The sequence below is a fragment of the Felis catus genome, chromosome B4 (assembly GCF_018350175.1).
Source record: "Felis catus isolate Fca126 chromosome B4, F.catus_Fca126_mat1.0, whole genome shotgun sequence".
NCBI lineage: Eukaryota > Metazoa > Chordata > Mammalia > Carnivora > Felidae > Felis > Felis catus.
This window is the reverse complement of record NC_058374.1, coordinates 30,487,238-30,511,270: the sequence shown is the minus strand read 5'-3', so window position 1 is coordinate 30,511,270 and position 24,033 is coordinate 30,487,238. Positions and strand designations below refer to the sequence as shown.

The 24,033-nt window shown below is 40.1% G+C and overlaps 1 protein-coding gene and 1 long non-coding RNA gene across 5 annotated transcripts in view; both read left to right on the top strand.

Moving 5' to 3' along the window:
* NRP1 (neuropilin 1) overlaps positions 1–24,033 on the top strand; it is a 137,198-nt gene that overhangs the window by 88,898 nt on the left and 24,267 nt on the right. For all 4 annotated transcript variants that reach the window (XM_003988216.6, XM_006933352.5, XM_006933353.5 and 1 more), the window contains exons 7-10: positions 6,640–6,795; positions 10,448–10,592; positions 17,662–17,993; positions 22,535–22,679. In XM_003988216.6, coding sequence (XP_003988265.1) covers positions 6,640–6,795; positions 10,448–10,592; positions 17,662–17,993; positions 22,535–22,679 — 778 coding nt within the window. The remainder of the gene's footprint in view (positions 1–6,639; positions 6,796–10,447; positions 10,593–17,661; positions 17,994–22,534; positions 22,680–24,033) is intronic.
* On the top strand, positions 10,599–12,440 carry LOC109501398. The gene is made up of 2 exons (XR_002159429.3): positions 10,599–10,976; positions 11,788–12,440. It is a non-coding gene; the product is annotated as an uncharacterized LOC109501398 (long non-coding RNA).

Genomic DNA, 24,033 nt, shown 5'->3' with positions numbered 1-24,033 from the left:
CTTACAACAAACGTTGAGTCAGGATCATGGTCAGGATCTATGCTGTAGGGAGTCCTCACCCCACAGGTGCTGCTAGCTCTCTACCCCCTGCCCCCCCCAGAAGTGGATGAGGACAGGATTTTACTATTGCACCTCTCCCCAAACCCGAAATGAAAATTGGGCTTTCCTCTTCTGTATCTGCTGTCTGACAATATTTTCTCTTTGAGGATAGAGCACAGTTAAAGTAAGATGTGGGTAGACATTCTACTAGCAGTTAGAATTTATATTTATATTTATATTTATATTTATATTTATATTTATATTTATATTTATATTTATATTGGAAACAGGATATATTGGGTAAGCTATTGTAAGCTAACTCAGAGAGTGGCCGACAGAACTCAAAAGTAGCGTGCTAGACTTCTGCAAAATAGTCTACATACTACCAGATAAGTACCAGATGTTTATGTGCATCACACACACAGAGTGAAACATTCAACAATTTTAGCAAATGCATTGATGCATGGCTCCATGCATACCCGTCCCACCATCACACCCCCTTACCATCACCCTTAATGTCAAACAGAAGTGCATCAAACTCAGATGTAAAATCACATCCATCTTCCAATTAAAAATAAAGCAGCTGTGAAATAATGATATTCTTTCAAAATAAGAAGATAGTGATTGGAACAGAGCTGATTGGATTTAGGGAAAGCAGGTTACTTAATTATGGTTATTGTGTGAATGAGTTTTTATGGAAAGAAAGGAATTATTGTTCAGGATGATGAACCCTCCAAAACACAGAGGGGTGGCATTATGTAGAACTATTCTGGGGTTATATCTTTGTCTTTCCAGCTGCCTGTCTTGGGTCACCAATCTTGTCTATTATGATGTGAGGTTGGTAAGAGCTCATCATAATTCAAAAAGCTAAACCAGCAAGAGGATGGCCAGTGGCTGATTTGGAAAGGTTTTCGTGAAAACTATTTCTTTTGGCTTGAAAATGACCGGAGCACAATACTCTTTAAAGAGCCATATACTTCTTAACAAATAATGTCTATAGTGGTGAGGAAGGCACAGTAAGTTGTTTAGGGTCCATTTATTTCATTCATTAATTTCCTCCTGCTTACCTCTGCACTTCCTGCTCCTCCTTCTCACCAGAACATTCCTTCCCTTTGTGCCCATTTGTCCACTTCTACTGGGTACCCGTCAATACCCATCTTAGACATCAAAGTCTGCAGTGCCCCAACTTCCAATTCTCTGGGTAAAATTTTACTCCTTCCCCTGTGCTGGATCACATTTCACGTGTATTGATTGCCCCATTCTGTCATCATGTGTTTGTGTTTCCAACACTCTGACTGCTCTTTATATCCTCACCACTTGATACAGAACTTAAAAGATGAGTGGTATTAAGTGTTCACTGAATGAATGTCAGTTAGGTTGAATAAAAATGTTCACAGGTTGAACAGATCATGCTACAACCATACTGTGGAACACCATGAAGCCATTGAAAATACTTTGGGCAAAAACTTCTATCCATAAAACTAAACAAAAAGCAGGTCATCAGACATAGACTTAATATGACCTCATTTTTTCTGATACTAATAAAACATACAACACAACATTCACATATAGTTTGCATAGGAAAGAATACTCTGGAAGGCTATTATTGGTGGCTTTCTCCTAATGTTGGTCTTATGGAGATTTTATTTTCTTTTTTAATCTTTTCTGCAGCTTATACATTTTCAATAGACATCTATTACTTTTCTATATAGAAAAGCAGATGTCCCTTGCAAGAAATCCTAAAAGTCTGTATGGAAGTAGAGCAAAGACGCAACCTGATGGGTTCGGTGGTGGAGACATGAGCTATCCCCCAAACATCGCGGGGGAAGAAGGTACTTCATTCTGTCTACCGGACTGAAAAGACGAAAGAGTCATTTGTTGTCAGAAAAGAGGAAAAGGTTATTTTAGGTCAAGAGAACTTCACATGGCAAAACAGGGAAACAGAAAGTCTTATTTTGTGTTAGGAATAACAAATAATTTCACGTGGCTGGAAGGGATGGTTGGAGAGGGATAGATGCAGCAGGTAGGACTACAAAGGCCAATGGAGGCCAATGTCATGGTTAGCAGAACTGGCTTCACCGGTGAGAATGATGTAAACACCCAGGCTTTAGGCAGTGAGTCCTTCTGAGTCTCCTGACACAGACACGGGAAGTGTGCCCAGCAGGGCTTCTGAGGCTGACGGTTTTGCTTCTCTCCCAAACCCAGTGAGTCACTCCAGGGTTGTTGTTAGGGCATTCCTCAAAAATACCTAGGAAGAAGGACTTGAAAGAACACCCCTGGTGTTGCCCATGAGAATTCCCGCAGTGATAGGGAGGCTGTGTCTTGGTAGAGTTCTGGCTACCATCCGGTTTTAATTGCAAAGGTTCAGGCCCCAGCCCTGATCATTTTGTGAGGTTGTCATTCATCCTTACTAAACCCAGTGGCAGTAATGTGAGGAAGAAAAATGAAATGAAATTTCAAGTATCCCAGTGCGGTATAAACAAGAGAATCTGCAGAGTTTTAAAGCACAGCAGGAAATTTTATGCAATTACAAGAGGAGGTTGCTAATGCATTTCATTGCTGTTGAGAAAAGAAAATATTTTTTTCTTTTTTACAAGTGATTCGTGTACATGTTTTAGGGCCTTTCTATCTGGGACCTTGGACATTTCTCCTGTTGGATACCCAGTTAATTCCAGTCTGTTGCTCCTTCCTTTAAGTCAGTTGTTTCTAATGCCTAGGGTTCTTCCAGTTGACAACCAATTAAATTCTCTCCTACCTGGTAACCAAATTTTACCCTAAAAACAAAGTTTAAAAATTAGGAAAAGGACAGCCAGGGAATGAAGTACTAGAGTTATTTCAAATCAGCCTAAGCTGAATGTGCACTCCTGAGAATTTAATCATTTCCAAACTGAAGAGCCATTTGTAAGTTTGACAGGAAGAGTTTATTTAAATAGCTCTGCTTCATGCTCCCTTGGACGTCAAGACTTGAAGGGCCCTTCAGCTTGAAAGTGGATATGGCATTGGGCATGACTCAATGGATAGTCAGTAAAGCACTAAGTGTTCTGAGAGCATTTGAAAACAGTTGAAATTGTTGAGTGCAACCATGTCCAGAGTGCCCATTAACTTTCAGATTGCAGCGTTAGGAAATCAGAGAGTTTTTGCGGCAACTTAAAATCACCTGATTATTTGTCTGGAATAGAGTTAGATTTAGGGTTGCCAGAACATCCAGTTAAATCTGAATTTCAAGTAAACAATGGACCAGTTGTTCATATGTCCCAAATATTGCATGGGACGTACATGTACTAAAAACATTTGTTGTTTCTCTGAAATTCAAATTTAACCTAACAGTCTATATTTTTATTTGCTAAATCTGGCAAACGTGGATTTGCCTCCTTTTTTTCAGCTTTGTATACAAATTCATACAAAGTATTATAGTTCACTTGTGAAAAAAACTCAAATTTCAGAAAAAAATTCAAATAGCAAGTATAGGCACTTGATAAAAATGTGTTGGGTAAATATTTATTTGTTAAAATTAAAGCATCTACCATTATCCAAAAATATTAATTTCTATTAAAGTCTTGCTCATTTTTTCTCTGAAATCTGGTAATAGCAACCAGAGCATAGACTTTACATCTTTAAAATCAGGTAAATGAGGGGTGCCTGGGAGGCTCAGTCAGTTGGGTGTCCGACTTCAGCTCAGGTCATGATCTCACAGTCTGTGGGTTCGAGCCCCACGTCAGGCTCTGTTCTAACAGCTCAAAGCCTAGAGCCTCTTTCGGATTCTGTGTCTCCCTCTCTCTCTGACCCTCCCCCGTTCATGTTCTGTCTCTCTCTGTCTCAAAAATAAATAAACGTTAAAAAAAAATTTAAATCAGGTAAATGAGACAAAGATGGTTTTATATTGAATGGTATTCTCTTCCTTTCTAGATGAAGTCTCCTATTATTGAATTGTGTGACTTCAACTTGGCTTTTATGAGCTAGTAACACAGCTGTTTTTCCTGGATTTAACTTTGTGTTCAGTTTTGAAGTGAATTGGCAACATGTTGATTTAACTACTCTAAGGGCCTTCAGGAAAAAGCAATTCATGAAAGACAATAGTCATTCTTCATGAGGCTGACTGTACATAAAATGGAAATTCTTTAGGTGTCCATGGCCTATAGGACTGGAGGGTTAATTGAAATTTTGTTTTCTGAAAATTGGGTTGTCATGTAGTAAGTGGAAAGCAGGATTCAGAAGTTTTGGTGGTAGGTAGAGGGTATACTGCAGGGGAGGGGGTTGTTTTCTTTTTCTTTTTCTTTTTCTTTTTTTTTTTTTTTTTTTTTTGGCTTTTGTTGCTATTTTCATTGGAAAATGGCATTCTCTTACCTAATAATGAATGTACTGTTGAAACATCTTGTTACTGTTAAGCAGTTGTGATGTGCAATTACTTTCTGTGTCCTTTAAAAAGTATTTGCCAGGGGTGCCTGGGTGGCTCAGTTGGTTGGGCATCCAACTCTTGACTTCAGCTCATGTTCTCATGGCTCATGGGTTCAAGCCCCACATCAGGCTCTGCACTGATGGTGTGGAGCCTGCTTGGGATTCTCTCTCTCCCTTTCTCTCTGCCCCTCCCCTGCTTGCACTCTATCTCTCTCTCTCCAGATAAATCAATAAACATTTTTTTAAAAAAACTTTCAAAAGTATTTGCCATATATTTGTATCATTTCTTTAAAGTATTTGCATTATACAGAAATACAATAGAGGGTATGACAAATGGAGGAAAACAATTTTAAACAAATAATCAAATGTATCCCTAAAAGGAAACTGAAAACATTTCTAATCTATAGAAACAAGTAATGATTTTTGTTTTAAGATCATTCTTGGTTATTGGGGCACCTGGGTGGCTCAGTCAGTTAAGCGTCTGACTCTCAGTTTCAGCATGTGAGTTCATGATCTCGCAGTTTGGTGAGTTCAAGCCCCACATCAGGCTATGCGCTGACAGTGTGGAGCCTGTTTGGGATTCTCTCTCTCTCTTCCTCTCTCTCTCTGCCCCTCTCCTACTCACACTGACTCTCTCTTAAAATAAATAAATGAACTAAATTTGTTTTTAAAGATTATTCTTGGTTATTGATGATGGAAATAAGGGAAGTAAAAGAAAAAAAAAAACACTGTAGTTGACCCTTACACAACATGGGTTTGAACTATGGGGGTACACTAAAAAGTGTATTTTTTATAGTATTGTACTGGAGGTGTATTTCCTTATGATTTCCTTAACAACATTTTCTTTTCTGCAACTTACTTTATTGTAAGCATACAGTATATAACACATATAACATATAAACTATGTGTGTATCAATTATTTATATTATCTGTAAGGTTTCTGGTCAACAGTGGATTATTAGTAGTTAGGTTTTGGGGGAGTCAAAAGTTATACACTGATCTTCAACTATGGAGCAGGTCAGAGCCCCTAACCCCCCTCATTGTTCAAGGGTCAACAGTATTTTACTTTACAGAGAACATGGAATCATAGGAAGTCAGAGTTGAAAGGGGCCTTCCAGGTTATCTAGCCCAACTCTTTTATTTAACAGACGAAGAACTGGAAATCTAAAGTCATTAAAGATGAAGTGATTTGTCCGAGGCCTAACAGCTAGCTAGTGGCAGAACCAACATTTGAGGGCCCGATGCTTAGATCTTTGTCCCACCCACTCATATCACAGGGTCGCAGGAACAACCCAAGCCACTGCACACCTCTGCCAGGAAATCGTGGATCTTCAGGCTTTGGTCACCCTCTGTCATCACTGCTGTGATGCCTTCCAAGTAGCCCAACCTTCAGGGGTACGAGACAGGCTAGTGAGAGATGAAGACGAGGCTCCAATGTTGAGGAACTTCTCCACTGGAAACTTACAGTAGGAGCTTGTGAACTCTAGCCATTGTCACTTGGAGGCATCAGTCCTCCCCAGATGATGCCTTGGAATCCACTTGCCTCTTGAGCTGAACTGCAAGAGAGGCCATGGGAAGATATGGGGAAGGAAGAAATCTAAAGATGAAACAGATATCCTTACTTTGCCTTCCTGGTCTCCCCTCCATTCCAGATTATAAGTCTCTGGCCCATTCTCCAAACCACAGCACTCCTAGTGCTTTCAAAGTCCTCTTGTTTCTGTCTGGAAGGGGACAGATGCTGAAGAGTGATGAGAAATGGGAGCCCATTAGACCTGAGTTTTAGTCCAAGCCTCTCCAACATCCAATTTGCAAGTTTATCTTGTCTTTTCTAATTTTATCTTATCTTTTCTAATTGTAAAATAACACATACCAATGCATTGTTTGGAAAGAATTTTTAATCTCTTAAAAAATATAGCAAAGTGATATTGAAACCAGTGTTCACTTTTGTACCAAGATCAAGCAATTGTGGTTGCAGCACAACCTCTTCCTGGAACTGCCAAACTCGGACAATTGCTGTCTTAATCCTAGCCATGCCTTTCTTTAGAAGGAATGAAATGGAGAAGATAGGGGATGTTGATGCCAGGTGGAAGTAGGACCTATAACTCTCAGGTGGCTGAAAACTGCACTGTGGAACCCATGGGAAAAGATGTTTCAGGTTATGATGGTTCAGGGCGAATGAGTGACTAAGCTTGTATTGTTTTGCAGGTAGACTTGGGCCTTCTGCGCTTTGTCACTGCTGTCGGGACACAGGGAGCCATTTCAAAGGAAACCAAGAAGAAATACTATGTCAAGACTTACAGAATAGACATTAGCTCCAATGGGGAAGACTGGATCACCATAAAGGAAGGAAATAAACCTGTCGTAAGTTTCGCTGTCAGCCCCTCAACCAATTCAGTCTTTGAAACAGATGATCAATTTTTACTTGTTTGTTTGGGAGCTTTCTGTCTGGCCTGGTTTAGTTTGGGATTGATTTAAAATGAAAAGTGCAATTTGAGGTTTATATCTGACCAAGGGGTGGGGGTGGAGGGGTCTCATGTTCCCAGATCCAGAAGCCAAGAGGAAATTATACAGATGCTTCCTAGAAAAGTCAATACCAGCCAAATTAAGTGTTAGACTCAAGAATCACTTTAACCCTCCCGTGGGGACACTGAGCATGTATAGGATAAGCACTGTCTTTTTAGAACCTGAGGAGTTGTTCTGTTTTGCTTCCCCGTGTTTCTTCATTGTCTTTCGTAGATTCCTTCTTTCTTCCTCTCAGTCATGGGCTGGTTTTAGAAAACTCCTTTTCATCTACCCTCTGTGGCTCACAAACTAATTTACAAGAGTGTTTGGCCGTTTATGTGAAAATGAATAGAAGAAAGGCAGTTCACAGTGTTCCCTCAGATCACACAAATGACATGATGTTACCTCCTCACTGCTCTTAACAAAAGAAGACATACCAACCATGCCCTGCCCTGGGTGCCCTACCCTAAATCATTTGGAGCTGAGTTGTTTTTCTCAGCCTGCGTGTTTATTTGAAGTTATGCTTGCTCTGATTTACTCATCAAAAGATTTCTGAGATCTCATATTCACTGTTTCCCCAAAACTAAAAGCTTGCCCTGAAGACCAAATAAAATGCACAGAAATGATAAGGATAGTAGCAAAGATCCAGGTAACTTGAAATTCAGGATTTGGGAAGAGGCCAATTAACATGTCCTTGTCTCTGTTTTGAGCATGCATGGCCTGATTTTCTCCTTCTGGGTCTGGAGCTAAGAAGAGCCATAGTGTGAAGTGAGAGAACTGTTAATTCCTTTTGATTAGCTGCAAAGCCCCCACTCTTATTTAGGGCAGACAAAATGAAAGTAGATATATAGACAGTTGCCCTGTGGGAGGGAAGGTCTATGGACAGCAAGTTCAAGGCCACTGACTAGCCCTGGAGGACATGGAACCAGTCCTCCATCTGGAGAAGAAAAATCCTCACAGCCAACATTTGTGAAGCTTTAGCAAGTAAAATTTGACCCTAAGTTTCATGACTTAATCTTGACATATTTTTGAAGACATGCTTTAATTTCAAACAAACAAACAAACAAACAAACAAGATACTAGTGCCCAGGACACAGCAAGAAGAGTAAGGAGAACTGACCTCAGGCCTTCAGGCCATTTCTTTAAAACATGAGTGCTACTTCTCCACGGTGTCCTCATCAGCCGCTGGCCATCAGTCATTGGCATGGCCCAGAAGGGGCTGTCTGAGAGCACACACCAGGTTCTGAGGGGGTGTCTGACAATGCACAGGGCTCACTCTAGGTCCACTATCGGGAACATCCTGGCACATGGAAGGGCTTCCAGAGTGGGAGGCAGAAAGAATAAAGAAGGATTCAGCAAAGATATAGGTGCGACATCCATCTGAGCACTTTTATTGAACCTAAATGCAAGCCAGACGTCCACCTGGCGTCCAGTTATTGTTGTCCACCCTCCTTTCCCTTTACTTTGCGGCCTTTCAGACACTGACCCCTACCCCCTTCCCTGCTTTCTTAGCCAATGGCAAGGCCAGCAGCCCTCTTTATGTTGAGTGGAATGTATGTACCTCCATGGTTTTCAGCAAATGTGAAGTCCCCTCAGTGTGAGCCAGAGTTCACCCCCAGCCTGTGCCGGGGCATGCAGTGCTCTTAACTGACTGTCAGCCTCTCCCTGAAGTGGACTTGTTGACCCTTCAAGCGTTATATGGCTTGGGACTCTGCTTCCTGTGGCAGCTGCCCATTCTTCTCTGTCACACAAAAATGCTCCCACACAGATTGTTTCCCAGAGAGATTTGCTGAAGTAGGACAGAAATCCAAAGGCCATCACAGGCGAGGATAAATTATGATATTAAACCATCTCTGGAGAGGGATCAGGCTAACGGCCAACTTTGTAAAGCATTTGACCACCTTCAGTCACACAGGCCACTTAAGCTAAATGAAGTAAAAACATCAGCTCGACCTTTAGAAGTCCTTTCTCCCAGGGGAAGAGCAAGTCTTGGGAAATTGTGGTTCTCCTCTGAGAACTTACCTGGAAACGTGGGGAGGAATCTCCAGGCCTCCAACGGGCTCAGTAATGCTCAAGTGACACAACATAATAGGAATATGGTGTGGCTGTGTAAGAAGCAGAGCACTAGTTGGGGCGCCTGGGTGGCGCAGTCGGTTAAGCGTCCGACTTCAGCCAGGTCACGATCTCGCGGTCCGTGAGTTCGAGCCCCGCATCAGGCTCTGGGCTGATGGCTTGGAGCCTGTTTCCGATTCTGTGTCTCCCTCTCTCTCTGCCCCTCCCCCATTCATGCTCTGTCTCTCTCTGTCCCAAAAAAATAAATAAAAAAAACATTGGAAAAAAAAAAAAAAAGAAGAAGCAGAGCACTAGCTGATTTACTTTGACACGGGATATCCCCAGTTCAGGGCCAAAGTGAAAGACAGGGAAGTAGAGGCTTTCAGTTCCTCCTGAGGTGGGTCTAGTGCCGGATGTTCCAGCACGGAACCTGCTGGAGAACACAGCAGTGGAGCCACGCCCAGGAAGAGTAGTCCCAACACATCCTTGTGGGAAACTCATTCATGACTGGCACTTACTACCTTTGCAGTTACAAGCCTCATCTTTCTTAAAATCAAATGGCTCATTTTTAAAACTAGAAGCAAGAGCCCTGGAAAAGCTGATTTCCAGTTACATATCATTTATAACTCAGTGTTGATTTTGACCGCTAAAACATAATTTTACCAATATCCAAAAAAGATGAAAGATCATTACTTAGTTGGTGTCAGGGATAAAGTTTCCCATCAAGAAATGGAGTTAAAAGAGGGGAAGCTACTTGACACAATGCTGTAGCTGGGAATACAACCTAGAATTTTCAAAAAGCCAAACCCTATGGGGGCACCTGGGTAACTCGGTTGGTTAAGCATCTGACTTCAGCTCAGGTCATGATTTCACAGTTCGTGGGTTTGAGCCCCATGTTGGGCTTTGTGCGGACAGCTCAAAACTTGGAGCCTGCTTCAGGGTCTGTGTGTGTCTCTCTCTCCCCACTTCCCCACTTGTGCTCTGTCTCTCATGAATAAATGTTAAAAAAAAAAAATTTTTTTTTAAAGCCAGACCTACACTGAACTCAAAAAGTACTCCTTCTGGGGGTTCCTGGGAAAGTAAAATAGAGTGAGTTCCCATGCACCATCTATAGTATTATGTAGGTCCTTATGATAAAGTTAATAATTTCCAGCTTTTTTGGATAGCCTTTTTTAGGTAGCCTTTAACAAATGTTGTCTTCGTAATAGTGCTTTTGGAGTCTCTAGGATCTCAGAAAATTGAATGGATGATTAGGACAACATTCTACATTACACGTGATTTCTTCTGATTGCCATCATTTGAAAAAAATAACACGACAAATTACTAATGCCACCTCAACCTTTGATGGGCAATGCTGAAATTATAAATAATTTTTATAGGCATTTGTGGAAACATATTTTTGTATTTGTCTTAAATCTGAAGAGTCTGTCATTAAAGGACCCTTTCTTTTTCTATATAGATCTTTCAGGGAAACACCAACCCCACAGATGTTGTGTTTGGAGTTTTCCCTAAACCACTAATAACTCGATTTGTCCGAATCAAACCGGTGACTTGGGAAACTGGCATATCTATGAGGTTTGAAGTCTATGGCTGCAAGATAACAGGTGAGTTCCAGCTTGAAGATGGCCCAGTTTTGATTTATGTAAGCTTTGCAATATAGGGAGTTTTTATAATTTTAGGAATGGGAATTTTATAATTTTATATAAAGCTGGTCGTTTTCTTTATATAAATCTGGTCATTTTCAGTTGGTGGTTAAAGGCATATGCTTTGAGTTTAGACATCTGCATTCAAATCCTGTTGATACTCCTCACTAGCTTATTTTGTGGGGGAATTTATTGTCTTTCAAAGCCTTAGTGATCTCAACTAGAAAACAGTCATCATGCACCATGCAGGATTGTTGTGATAATGGAGTAGCTCATGGATATAAAGTGCTCAGCACAGCCTGGTGCTAAGCGACACCTTTCCACTTGACTCCAAGCTCCATGATGGTGAGCACTGTGCTTTTCATCTCTGTTTCCTGGGTGCAGGGCACACTGACAGGTGCTTAGTCGATTTGCAGTGAAAAATTACTGCATGGCATGCTCTCCACCTTTTTCATTTTGATGCCTGTGGGTGGCTCTGTCAGCCACAGTCAAGAAGGAGTTTAACTTATGAGAATTTCTCTCTTCACTCACTCTACCTGGACAACTTTTTGTCTCAATATCTATCCCTCTATTGTTGAATGCATACACTAATATTAGAAATTGATCGGTCAATGTTTCCTCTCTTTTTGTTTGTTTCTTCTGACATTCACAGGACTTAAAAAATCTCTGTTAAATTGATGTAAGTAGAGGGATTATACCCATTTGAGAGATGAAGGTGTACTCTGGAGGCACGAAATGGCTAAAAAAGTGGGCCAGCTCAGGACAGAGCTGGAAGTAAAAGAACTGTCGTCACTGTCACTCTCACTGCATTTCTCTGGCGATTCACTGATCTTCCTGTGCCACCGTTCTGTATTCTGAAGTAAATACTAGTCAGGCCACAATTCCTCACCATTTAAGTAAATACATTGCAAAGGCTTCACACCCACACACACCCACACACACACACACACACACACTGCAGTACAATGTAACATTCAGTGTAAGTTTAAAAGTTAAATGGAATCAGCAACTGATTCACCAAAATGTAATTAAAAGTGAACCACTTTTAAAAGTCTCTGAACTATCTTTTAATATTATGTTAGTGTACATAGTTAGGACATTTAATCTCTTCTTCCATGAATGCTAGTACTATTGTTTTTATTTTTATCCTTTGTAGGATAATTATATCGAGACAAGGAAACTACTGAATTTAAAAACAAAAACAAAAACAAAAACAAAAGCCCCACCACCTGGGCAATTTTCAATGAAATTACAAGCCATTTGGACAAGAGCGCCACAAGAAAAAAACTAAGGAGAAAAAAACTACCCTTGTTTATAGGAGAGTCCATTTTGGCAAGTAATAACTGACACCTGATTTTACCAAAATCATATTTATTTCCATACCAGAGACAGGTTTGTTTATTGTTTCAGGATCTAAGACTAAGAAAGTTCAAGGCCTTGGAGGCAGGAATTGGGTGGAGAGAGGTTTGGAGGAAGAAGGGATGTTGAAAAGTTAGATATAACCTTGGCTTTATTTTTGATCAGCAGTTACATGAGAAAAGTTCTAGGTCATTTTCAGAGAATTACAAATTTCAGAAGTTGCTCATAAATTTGTAGAAACAAGGCCATTTGAGGTCAGGGTGGAAATAATTTCCGGCTCATTTCTAATCTAATGTCACTGCACCAAAAAAAAGAAGAAGAAGAAGAAGAAGAAGAAGAAGAAGAAGAAGAAGAAGAAGAAGTAACTTTGTAAAGACTCCAAACGTAGTAGTCTAAACTCTGATTTCTGAAGTTCTCCTTTTAGTTCAATAAAACATACTTAAATTTGAACCTCTCTTTCCATTTTCACAAGGATTTCCCTGAGAGTTCATTCTAGGTGTGTGAGTCTTCACATGTGAAGAAGGCAAATACTTTATTGGATTTTTAAAACCAAAAATGTTACATGACTCAACGTTAAAGGACTAATTAAATGTCTAGTTTATTTATTTAAACATAGATATCTAAAATAGCATACACTATTTTCACATATATTTTATTTTACTATTATTTTAAGGAGCTATTTTTTCCCCAAAAAAGATACTGCTTTTAAGTTCATAGCGCTAATATTTTTATCATGACCCCTGATATATTTTAGATACTTCTCTCTAGTAAGGTCGCTACAATCTCCAAATAACTGACCAAGGCAGATTTTTGGGAAGGCAGCATGTTATAAGGATGGTCACGTGGACAGAAAGTGTGCAGACATCTATCTAGGCCTCGCTCTCGACTGTCCACTTGGTGAATGTGAGACCATAGGCAAGACATTTTGTCCCTCTGAACTCCATTTCCTGGTCAGTAAGATTAACCTTAATTCAGCTGTAATGAAGATTAAATTGAAAGTATTTATAATACACTTGGCCTAGAGTTAGTGTTAACTAAATGGTACCCAGTAAATTACACAGTGAATGGTACTCCATGAACTGAACCTAGGACAAGTCCCAGCAAGCAGAGTTTTCTTCTTGATGACCAGAAGCAGATAGTTTTCAGCTTTCAGAGGCCCTAATCCCCTCAGAATAGAGACTAATGCAAGAGGACAAGGCTGCAGTGTCCCTGCTGGACTGTAAGATCTGTGAAAGCAGGGGCCATGTTTGCCTTACTTTCTATTGTATCCTGTATGCCTGGAACAAGTGCTCAATACATTTATTTTTTAATGAATGAATGGATTAATGAATTGCAGTTTTATCCACAAATGACTGAATTTCAAAATACCACCCTCTCCTCTTCAGTTGGCAATTCCTAACTCAAACTGGATTAAAACAAACAAAAACTATTGAATTAAGTTATCCTGTGAACACATCACTCGACTTCCAAAGTCTCCAGAGCCCTTAAGTTTTAACCTAATTTTTGTATTCAGAAATTATTTTTTAGAAATACAATAATCCTAGAGAAGCCAGAGTATACAGTGTGGTCACCATGTAGAGATATAAAGAAAACAAGGTTGGAGCAAAAACCATTCTGTTTTAAAGGTGATTGCCAAAGGAGCATTTTCATTATTTTGACAAAGCAGGCTTCATCATTTAGGCAAATATGGATATGTGGGGAAGATAATCTTGGAGGATTACTGCTTGATGTATGAGAACATACCACAAACTCGTTTACCTTGTGTTTGTTAACCAGAAGTGTCTTAACTGGTGCTTCTGCTCACATCAGTGTGTTCCTATGTTAATCAAAGTTTGGAGGGATGATCTCAGGTGCCACAATATCCTGAGTCATCATGGGAAGATTAAATTATGCTCACTCAGTTTCACCCATCAAATGCAGTTATCATGATCCCTCTCATTCTCTAAAACAGAGTAGTTGATTTACCAGTATATCTCAGTTTTCCTATTAAAACTGTATAATTTTACCATAATATATCAATGAAAAGAATCACCTTAATTCCCCACCACAGAACTCATCTCTCCCTTCCATCTAATATTGCTTTTTAAGTTTTCGAACAGGGTTGCCAGGTAAAATACAGAATGTCCAGTTAAATTTGATGCCGATAAATGACAAATAATTTTTTAGTATAAGTATGTCCCATGCAATATTTGGGACATACTTATACTAAAACATTATTCATTATTTTAAATTCTAATTTAGTCTAGCATCCTGTTTCCTGTTTTGTTGTTTTTCTTTGATTGTTTGCTAAATTTGGCAACACTATTTCCAAAGGACTTGACATGTAGCCAGGCTAAAGCACATCTGAGCAAGCCTGCTATGGAAGAATAGAACTAGATCCTAGCATCTTATTCAAACCTTGAAATGTTAGTGTAACTTTTCTCCTAATCATTGCCAAAAGTGAGTTATTAAATTGTTGAATTAATAATTGTTATTTAACATTGTTAAAAGTGCTAATTTTTAGTTAAAGGCAAATCAATGTGCCTCTTCACTGTTCTTTTTTGGATGAGGCAGACTTATAGAAGGAACAAGGGTCTAACTGTACTGTGGATATGTTAGCAGAATGGGGGCTGGGCATCACTAGGTTTGTTGATATGTAAACTCTGCTTTAGCCAAGTCTGCATTAGAGAAAGGACGTTCATCTGGTAAAGGTTGTGCTCTCCTTACAATATTCAAGTTAATTGTGTTTTTGTCCAGATGGTAACATCTGGTACTTATTACTAGCTAAACATTTTCTTTATAAAAGCTGATTTTGAATCAGACAGGTGTGACCACAGTGACCAAAAATGTGACTTCTATTTTTAGCACTACAATTTCATAGACCCTCAGTAAAATACTTTTTATAATTTTTTTTAATCCTCATTGAATTTATTGTATCCAGGTCCCAGCCAAGAGCAGCTACTGTGACTGAATTACAGGAAAGGGTGCTTGAGAAAAATGGCAGTTGCCTTTATTGTGTTAATAAGTTGATTCATTTATCAAATATTTGTTAAGTAAATACCATAGAAAGCTGGGCTCAAGGAGTCATAGAAAAAATTTAAATATGACTTGGCTTATGTCCTCAAAGACAAAATCTGGTGAGGCCAGTAGCAGCAATCCAAGGAGCTGCATAGGGTCATCAATATAGAGAAATGCACATAAAGTGCTAAAGAAGAGTCTCATAGAAAGAAAACCATGCCTAGTGGGAAATATTGGGAAAATTGTAGCATTCAAAAATGGCTCAAGATTTGTAGTGGTTTAGGTAGTGGGAAGGGCAAGGTAATGGGGACTTCCTAGTGGAGGGAACAGAATGAAAGAAAGCCTCCGTCCATCCCACCCCCATACGAAAGTTTTTTATTCCATTATTTATGCCTGTCACAAATGGGGTAAAATGAGGAGAGGCTTTCAGGGCTGCAGTATAGAAGACAGGACATGCATAATTCCGAGCCGGGACTGAATGCTTGGATAAAGAAATGGCATGACCTGAAATGTACAACTCATTGGAAAGTATCTGAGCAATTAACTCTTAAGGACCAGTTGATAACATGGACACAGTTTAATCTCATTAAATGCATGCCTCTCATTTAGGATGGCTATATTTTTTAAGCTAAATTTTAGTTATATTATGCAGAATTGAGTTGTTTCAAAGAAAAATAGGTTATCATTCTTATGCATGTCCTAGATTGAGGTGTACAGTTTTGAAAGGAGAATAATTGAATGATTTGTTATTAAGTGGCCAATCAATTAATCAATGATTGATACTCTCCTTATGCTCAGAAGCTACTTGGACTGCTGCAGAAGATGTAAAAAGATCTGATGCTCTTTGTTGCTTTTTTTTTTTTTAATGTTTATTTATTTTTGAGACAGAGAGTGAACAGGGGAGGGTCAGAGAGAGAGGGAGACACAGCATCTAAAGCAGGCTCCTTCCAGGCTCTGAGCTGTAGCACAGAGCCCGACACAGGGCTCGAACCCACGAACTCTGAGATCATGACCTGAGCCGAAGTCGAATGCTTAACTGACTGAGCCACCCAGGTGCCCCTGATGCTGTTTGTTGCTTTTGAGAAATTTCTAATCTAGCTGTGGATGCAAGATAACCAATCTTAAAGCATGGAGAGAACAATTTAATGCTAAACTGTGTGCTACTTTCTGCACATGCAATCATATTTCTGACAAGGGAGAGCTTGGAATAAAGGCTAGAATAGTTTCAGTTTTCATGAAGAGTTTAAGATGGGTTTTAAAATTTCAGCAGAACTTACCTCTGTCAACAGGAGGATAAGGGGCTGCAGGAACATTTTGAGCAAAGATAATGATGAGGGTTGTATCTAGGGTATACAAAAAGATGGATTCACTGAAATATGCTGTCAGTAAGAGGAAACAAAATTAGATAAACAGAATGAAACCAAAATGAAGATTTCAAAGGCTGGATAGACTTTTTATATAGTCCTATAAATAACGGGGGGCCATGGAAATTTTTTAAAGCTCTCTTTTATTATTGTGGTAAATACACATCACATAAAATTTATAATTTTGGCCATTTTAAGTGTACAATTAAGTTGTGTGAAGTACAATCACATTATTGTGCAGCCATCACCACACTGCATCTTCAGAGCTTTTCATGATCACAAACTGAAACTCTGTACCCATTAAATACCACCTCCCCATTCCTGCCTCCCACCAGTTCCTATGGCCACCATTCTACTTCCTCTCTTTGTGTATTTGAATCCTCTCCATACCCCACATCAATGGAATCATACAATATTTGTCCTTTTGTGTCTGGCTTATTTTACTTAGCAATGGAAGATTTTTGAGCTTAAGAATGACATTGCAAAAAAAAATTTTTTTATGGAAAGTGAATTGGCAGTTATGGATGGTATAGATTCATAACTGGGGTCTGACAAGCCAACCAGACCAGTTAGCACCCTGGCCAGGAGGGTGCAGACCAGAGTAATGCCAAAAGGAAATGAGGACCACAAGGCAGGACCAACCAACATACTTTTTTTTTTTTTTTTTAATGAAAATATGATAGGATTTAGTAGCAGAACAGGAATGGAATATATAAAATAGAGAAAGACTAGATGACTAGGCAGAAACTAGCTGGTTGGCGGTTCCACTGGTTAAAACACAGAGTTTGATAAAGAGATTCAGTATCAAGGGGAAAAGGACCGTTTGGGTTTGGACATGGTACGTTTGTGACGACAATGGGATTTTCATGTGGAAAGCTCCTAAAGCAGTTAGAAAAGGGGTGGGCAGGACAGCCTCCGGCTGTTGGAATTACTGATTTCCTATCTCCAGCCTATCATAAACTGAACCTCTGTTGGGCAGGGCCTGTACTGGATCTAGGGCTAAATTCTAGATACCAAAGGGACTGGAACATCAGTACTTTGACATTAAGCTTGGAAGAACTCAAAAATGGGGAAATGTCTATCTTCACGGAAGAGTTTCCTTCTTGGAATGTGAGTGTGGGAGGGAGTGCTATAAGTCTAGGAGAAAGGTTTGAGGGAGGCAGCGCTTTGGTTTAATGTCAAATGATCCAGAGACTTAAAAATGTATATGAATGGGTACAATGTTCCTATTCAGTCTGTGGTATTCTCTTTCTAAGCATGGAGAGTTATAGAAAATCATTTTACATCATCTATTTCATTCCACCCTCTAGATTATCCTTGCTCTGGCATGTTGGGTATGGTGTCTGGACTTATCTCTGACTCCCAGATAACAGCATCAAACCAAGGGGACAGAAACTGGATGCCTGAAAATATTCGCCTGGTAACCAGTCGCTCCGGCTGGGCACTGCCACCTGCTCCTCACCCATACATAAACGAGTGGCTCCAAGTGGACCTGGGGGAAGAGAAGATTGTGAGGGGCATCATCATTCAGGGGGGGAAGCACAGGGAAAACAAGGTGTTCATGAGGAAATTCAAGATCGGGTACAGCAACAATGGCTCAGACTGGAAAATGATCATGGATGACAGCAAGCGCAAGGCTAAGGTGAGATGCAGGGATGGGAGCAGCTGCTGGGGAGGAAGCCCTTTCTCATGTCATTGACTTAAATCCAAGACCTCCAGCATTTTCCTGAGGAAGTACGACTTTGTATTTCTTTTAAGCCATGACATCAGTGGAAGTGTGGATGGTGTCCGTAAGACCCCCATTCTAGGGAAGACAGGAATGAGATGCTAAAAGTGGTATCTGAGATCAACGCAGAAAAGAATTACATTGCTGGCCGCCTTTCCTTCCTTAGGGAACAGGGGAAAGCTCGACACTCAGGAGACAGGGCGGCCCAGAGCCTGGGAGCCTGGGGACTGACAGGGCAACCCAGCAGAAACTCAAAATCTCTCAACAGATTTTAATCTGTTAGCCACTGCCCCACCCCCATCCCTTTTCCCTTCTCTCACCCATCCCTCATTTAAGTGGTTTTTGGGGGGGTTTTGTTGCTGGTTTTTTGTTTTTTGTTTTTTTTTTACATTTTAATTGTGGTGACATACACATAACCTAAAATTTACCATCTTAACCTTTTCAGATGTAAAGTTCAGTGGTGTTAGGTACATTCCTACTGTTGTGCAACCCATCTCCAGAACTTCCTCATCTTGCAAAACTGAGAATCTGTACCCACCCCGCAATGACTCCCATTTCCTGATGCCCCAGCTCCTGGCGACCACCATTCCACTTTCTGTCTCTGTGAATTTGACTTCTTCAGGAGCCTCCCATAAGTGGAATTATACAATATTTGTTTCTTTGTGACGGGCTTACTTTACTTAGCACAGTGTCCTCAAGTTGGAGCAACAGGATTCCATTTCTTTTTAAAGCTGAATGATACTCTACTGTATGCACATACCACATTTTGCGTATCCATTCATCCACCTATTGCCACTTTCATTGTTTCTGCCTTTTGGCTTTTGTGAATAATGCTTGAGTATGTTTTTTTATACCTTGGAACCTTTTAAAATACACTTGGCTCTTGATCCAATGATAAGGGAGATATTCCAACATTCATCACAACACGTGGTATCATTTTTTTTTTTTTAACCAAACAGATTCTTTAGGGATTATGTTTTACTTAGGCTGGTGGTCAAACTAATTTGCATTTTCTTTCTTTTAGTATATGTGCTGCCGAAGTGAGCACTGATTTGCATTTTCTGAGCACACAACACCAGCTAGGCCTGATGATGGCTGGTTTGAGTGTGAATAAGCAACAACCCATAGACCATCAGTTCTGTGTGCACTGAGGGAAGTATTCAGCTGATGGCACTTCTCACACCCAACACAACTAGCTTTCCATCCCAGCTTTTGCATCTCTGCTTTGCTCAGGACCTACTCCTTTTGTGAAAAGATTTTGGCCCATTGGAGGGAACGTTATCCTTGTTCCCACTCTAAACGACTGTGGTGATGTGCCTTGAATATAGTGACTCAGGCCAAGGGCTTTGCAGGCAGGAAACAAAAGCCCAATGGCACAGCCAGATCCCCCTCTGTCCAGAAGCTGGACTCTGCAGAGACCACCTGTCCCCACTGGCTACCTGTCCACCAAGGCCGTGGTCAGCACCAGTGTGGCAGGTCACTGAAGTGATGATGCTGTCGGAAATGTAAGAATCTCTCTCCCATCTCGCCCCTACTTAACTTGTGGTTTCTAAACAATTTCCAGTGTTTTTTTTTTTAATCTACATTACAGCTACTTTCCTTCTTGTGTTCATTTCATTCCCCACCCCCTTTATGCCTGCCCCTCTTGTTTTGATAAAAGAAAAAGTAAAATAAACACCAGAAACCGGAGTTCCCCTTAAGAGCCCATCTTTTCAGAGGAGTTGTGAGCCTTCTGACTTTGTCACAAAGTGTGAATATGCCACACATCAGCAGCATCCTGGTGCTGTTGTGACAACAGCAGGTGTTGTGACACCTTCAACATGAGGGTTCTAGGAGAGAAAGAAAACAAATTACCATATGCTTTGGATAAGGTGCCTCATCGAGTCTGCAATTAAGTCTAAAGCTATCACTCTACTGTAGTACATTGCACATAGAATTCCACCAGGAGCCAGCACACAGGTTTCAATCTTAACAAAAAACTCCACTCATGAGTATGTGAGATTTTTCTCCTCAAATATGATCTTATCCGTCATTATCATCCCATGATATTTAAAACCACAAAAGCCTCTAAATTATTTACATAGAGCCTAATCTGTCATTCCTGACATGTCCTTCTCCTTAAATAAAATCTTTAAGATGCAAAAGGACATGGGTAAAGCCTTCAATTTAGGTGCAGTGCATATTACTAAATTGTATAATGATACTTAAAACATACTCTATTTAAACTTACAAATGAAGGTCACCTGCTTAGGATGCCAAGTATCTTTTGTGTAATAGTAGAATGAGTACTGGGTTTTATGAATAAAACAGTACTTTGATGGCTATAAAATCCCCTATATCCTGCTCCTCACTTCCTACCCTCAAGTACAAGGTATATCAGAGTCTTTGAATTAAGCAGAGAGGAGATCTAAATGCTCAAATTCCTCTTCTTCTAAACCACGGTGAGTAACAGGACACAAAGATATTTCATAAACGATCTTATGTTAGCAGTGTTAGCTCATTTCCATATAGATCCTCTCTGCTAATATTCTTTCCAGCTCATCACGGACAGCTTTTATCATTTTCTACATTGTCCTAATTCTTTACTCAAGTTAAAATTAGAAGAAGAGCTGGGAGTCTATAGCTATAAGTGCTTTTCTCCTGTGATTGTTGGAGCTATATTAACATAGAACAGGCATGCATAGTAATGTTGTTTTCATTATAATTATATCTCACTGACGACACTTAATTGGGCCTAACAATAATATATGTCAGATTCCCAATTACTGAAAGCAACTGTGTTCCATCAAGAGTGCAGAACCCCAATAATGATTTTACTCTTCAAAATAAGAGAAGGCAGCTTTAGGGGAAGAAGCGAGTCTGTGTTAACCACATCCTTCAGATTTCTGGAGACTTTTCTGGATTGGATAGGACCAATTAATTTATTTCTGGAACTCAGAGAACCTCTGGCCAGATCACAGTCAACCCAATCCGTCTGTTTTCACTTACATGTGTGTCCCTTTTAGCCCTGGTATTTCTACCACTGAATGATCACATCTTTTGCTGGCTTATGACATCTTGATCCAGGAATCGGGTATGGTCCCTGCTCCTGACTGACATGGCCTGGTGTCTGGCCATCCACTCAATCTAATCTACCAGTCAGTAACCCAAACTGCAATACATTTAAAGAAAAATTAAGGAAACTAAGTATGTGGCCTTGGTTATAGACCTCAGTTACCTGAATGTAATGAGATTAGACATGATTATTTCTAAGGGAAGAGGCATCATAGCAGTGTGGTGAAGGGTCCCAGTTAAGACTGCCTAGGTTTGAATCCTGGCTCTGACACTTACTGTACGTATGGCCTTGGGCAAATTACTTGACCTCTCTGTGCCTCACCTGTCAACTGAGGATAATGATAGAATGTACCTCAAGGAGTTGTCTTGAGGATTAAATGAATTAATATACTTTAAGCACTTAGAACAACGCCTTGCACCAGGAAACATGATGCGATGTTTCATGTATAACAAGACACTCGCAATGATAAGGCAACTTGATTTTCCTAATCTCGCTCCCCACCTCCCTTTAGGGGTAGGATTAAAGAATAATGTTGGGAGAAGAGGATAGAAGAAGGCTTATCTATTTCTTGAAAAAAATTATTGTTCCATTTTCTTATGATTCCACTCAAGGATTTTGACCTTCCTGTCAATGTAAAAAGGGAAATAAAATAATCACGTAGCAGCACGGGCAATGGGTGGCCTGGCCCCTGAAGAATGTCACAGTGACTTCAAGTCAGGAATGTATTTCAAAAAAAGGAGCCCATTCACACTGCAGTTCAGCCAGGCATCAGAGCCTCACTTGATAGCCAGGACCCTTGTTACTTTCCTGAGAGGCTCTTTTATCTACAAATGCCTCCAACTGGTGGTTCTGCTTAAGTAAATAGCAATTTCAGTGAGTTGGAATAACCCCAGTTCCTAACTAAATAGCACTTGTACTACATTAAATTTAATATCTCCTTCTTCAGGAATTTAATCACTCCCTCTTCTACAGGTTTTAGCAAACTAGGACCCGCTTCTTTAAGAGAATGTAACAGGAGTCGTCACTGAAAATGTGGTGTCTAACATAGCTCTGAAAAATGGCAGCTTCTCTTCCTGACTTCTCTTCCTCCACCTCAAGGAGGTGGTAGAAGTGTCACTTCTTGAAGGCACATCAGCATAGCATTGAAAACGTGTCTCATTAAATCCTCAGCTTCTGGTATAGCCTCAGTGTGTACTTCAAAGTTTCTCAGAAATGACATCTGTCACTTCTTAGAGAAGCTTTAGTTGTTTTTTTCCCCCCCTTTCTCATTTATGAAAGACATGTCAGCCATTTACGAGGTGGTGGGATGGGGTCTGTTTCTCTGCCCTATTAAGAGTCCTAAAGGAGGGATTCCTCTACCGAAAGGGAGGTTTTATTGATAATAGGGTTTCTCCTACTTCAGTCTTTTGAAGGAAACAACAACTATGATACACCAGAGCTACGGACTTTTCCACCTCTTTCCACACGATTCATCAGGATCTACCCTGAGAGAGCCACTCATGGAGGACTGGGGCTGAGGATGGAGCTGCTGGGCTGTGAAGTGGAAGGTAATTACAACGTCCCGAGTCCCTTCTAGTTTCCCACTTTTTAATCTCTTTCTTCATGCATTTATGCCCCTGATGGCATGGCTGCAAATTGCCAGCTTTTTCCCCTGGGTGATCCTACCTTGTGCCTGTCAGTCTGTGAGGCTCGACGTTCTAGCACATTCCACCAAACAGTGCCTTCAGAATCCCACTTTTGTATTGGTTGTTTGTGGAACTCTCCTCAGATTCTTTGGGTTGCCTTCTTTGACTTTTTTAAGTTTCCTGAGGTGAAATTTGCATAACATAAAATTCACCATGTTTAAGTAAACAATTCAGTGGCATTTAGTACATTCAGTTATTTTTGCGACCACCACTTTTATCTAGTTCCAAAGCAAAACCCCCACCCATCAAGCAATTTCCCCTAGACCCCTGGCAATCACTAATTCCTTTGACTTTTTAGTGTTGTTTAGCCATCTGTGTCCCATTCAACTTTCTGTCTGCAGTGTTGACTGCCATCTCATACTAGTGGAAAACAGCATTTGACAGACAGAACCACCACCATTATCTTGAATGAACTGCTTAGGCTACTGCAGAGAAACAAAACTTTACATGAGATAATATGTATGAATGTACAGTGAGGTCTGTTTGAGGATATTACTGCATACACTTATCATATGAAAGTCATCTCAAGGACAAATTCAGCTCACACACTGACCTCAGAACTGCACTTACCTCTGCATTTTTTAATCACATAATAAATAAAAGGAATATTTGAAAAATGATATGATAGTTGTTTATTGTACCATCTAATGCTTTTGTGCATTAGAATTCCCATCTGCCTTAGATTTGGGCATAAAGAGTAACCAACTTTTCCATCCCCATAAAGGTCTTTCTCTAGGTTAGCTCAAAGAATGGCTATTGTTGGTACCCAGATGTTAATCAATTGAGCATATGCTCATGGTTGTTTCAAAGAATGCTTTTTAATATCACCTTCTTGTGGTTTCAAAATTATTTGTGTTTTGAGCTACCCAAATATAATTACATTCTTGAGCACATTAAACATCATAAAACTTTTCTTATGCACTAAAGAATCTGAAGCTATAAATCACCACACTAGTGAATAATTCATAGCTACTTTTGTATGTATTTATTTTAAAGCAGGCCATTATCTCCCATTCTTTATTGTGTAGTTGTTTCCTTATCTGTAGTCATATCTCAGACCTCTGAATTATCCAGTCACTATCAGCACAGACTAAGAATGACTATGTGCCAGGACTTTGGCAAAGATACCAAGAAACAAAAAGGGATGGGCAGATTGAACCCACTGCAGACAATGTTTGTTCCATTTACTGGGAAACGTGTTCATCTGGAAAAGGGA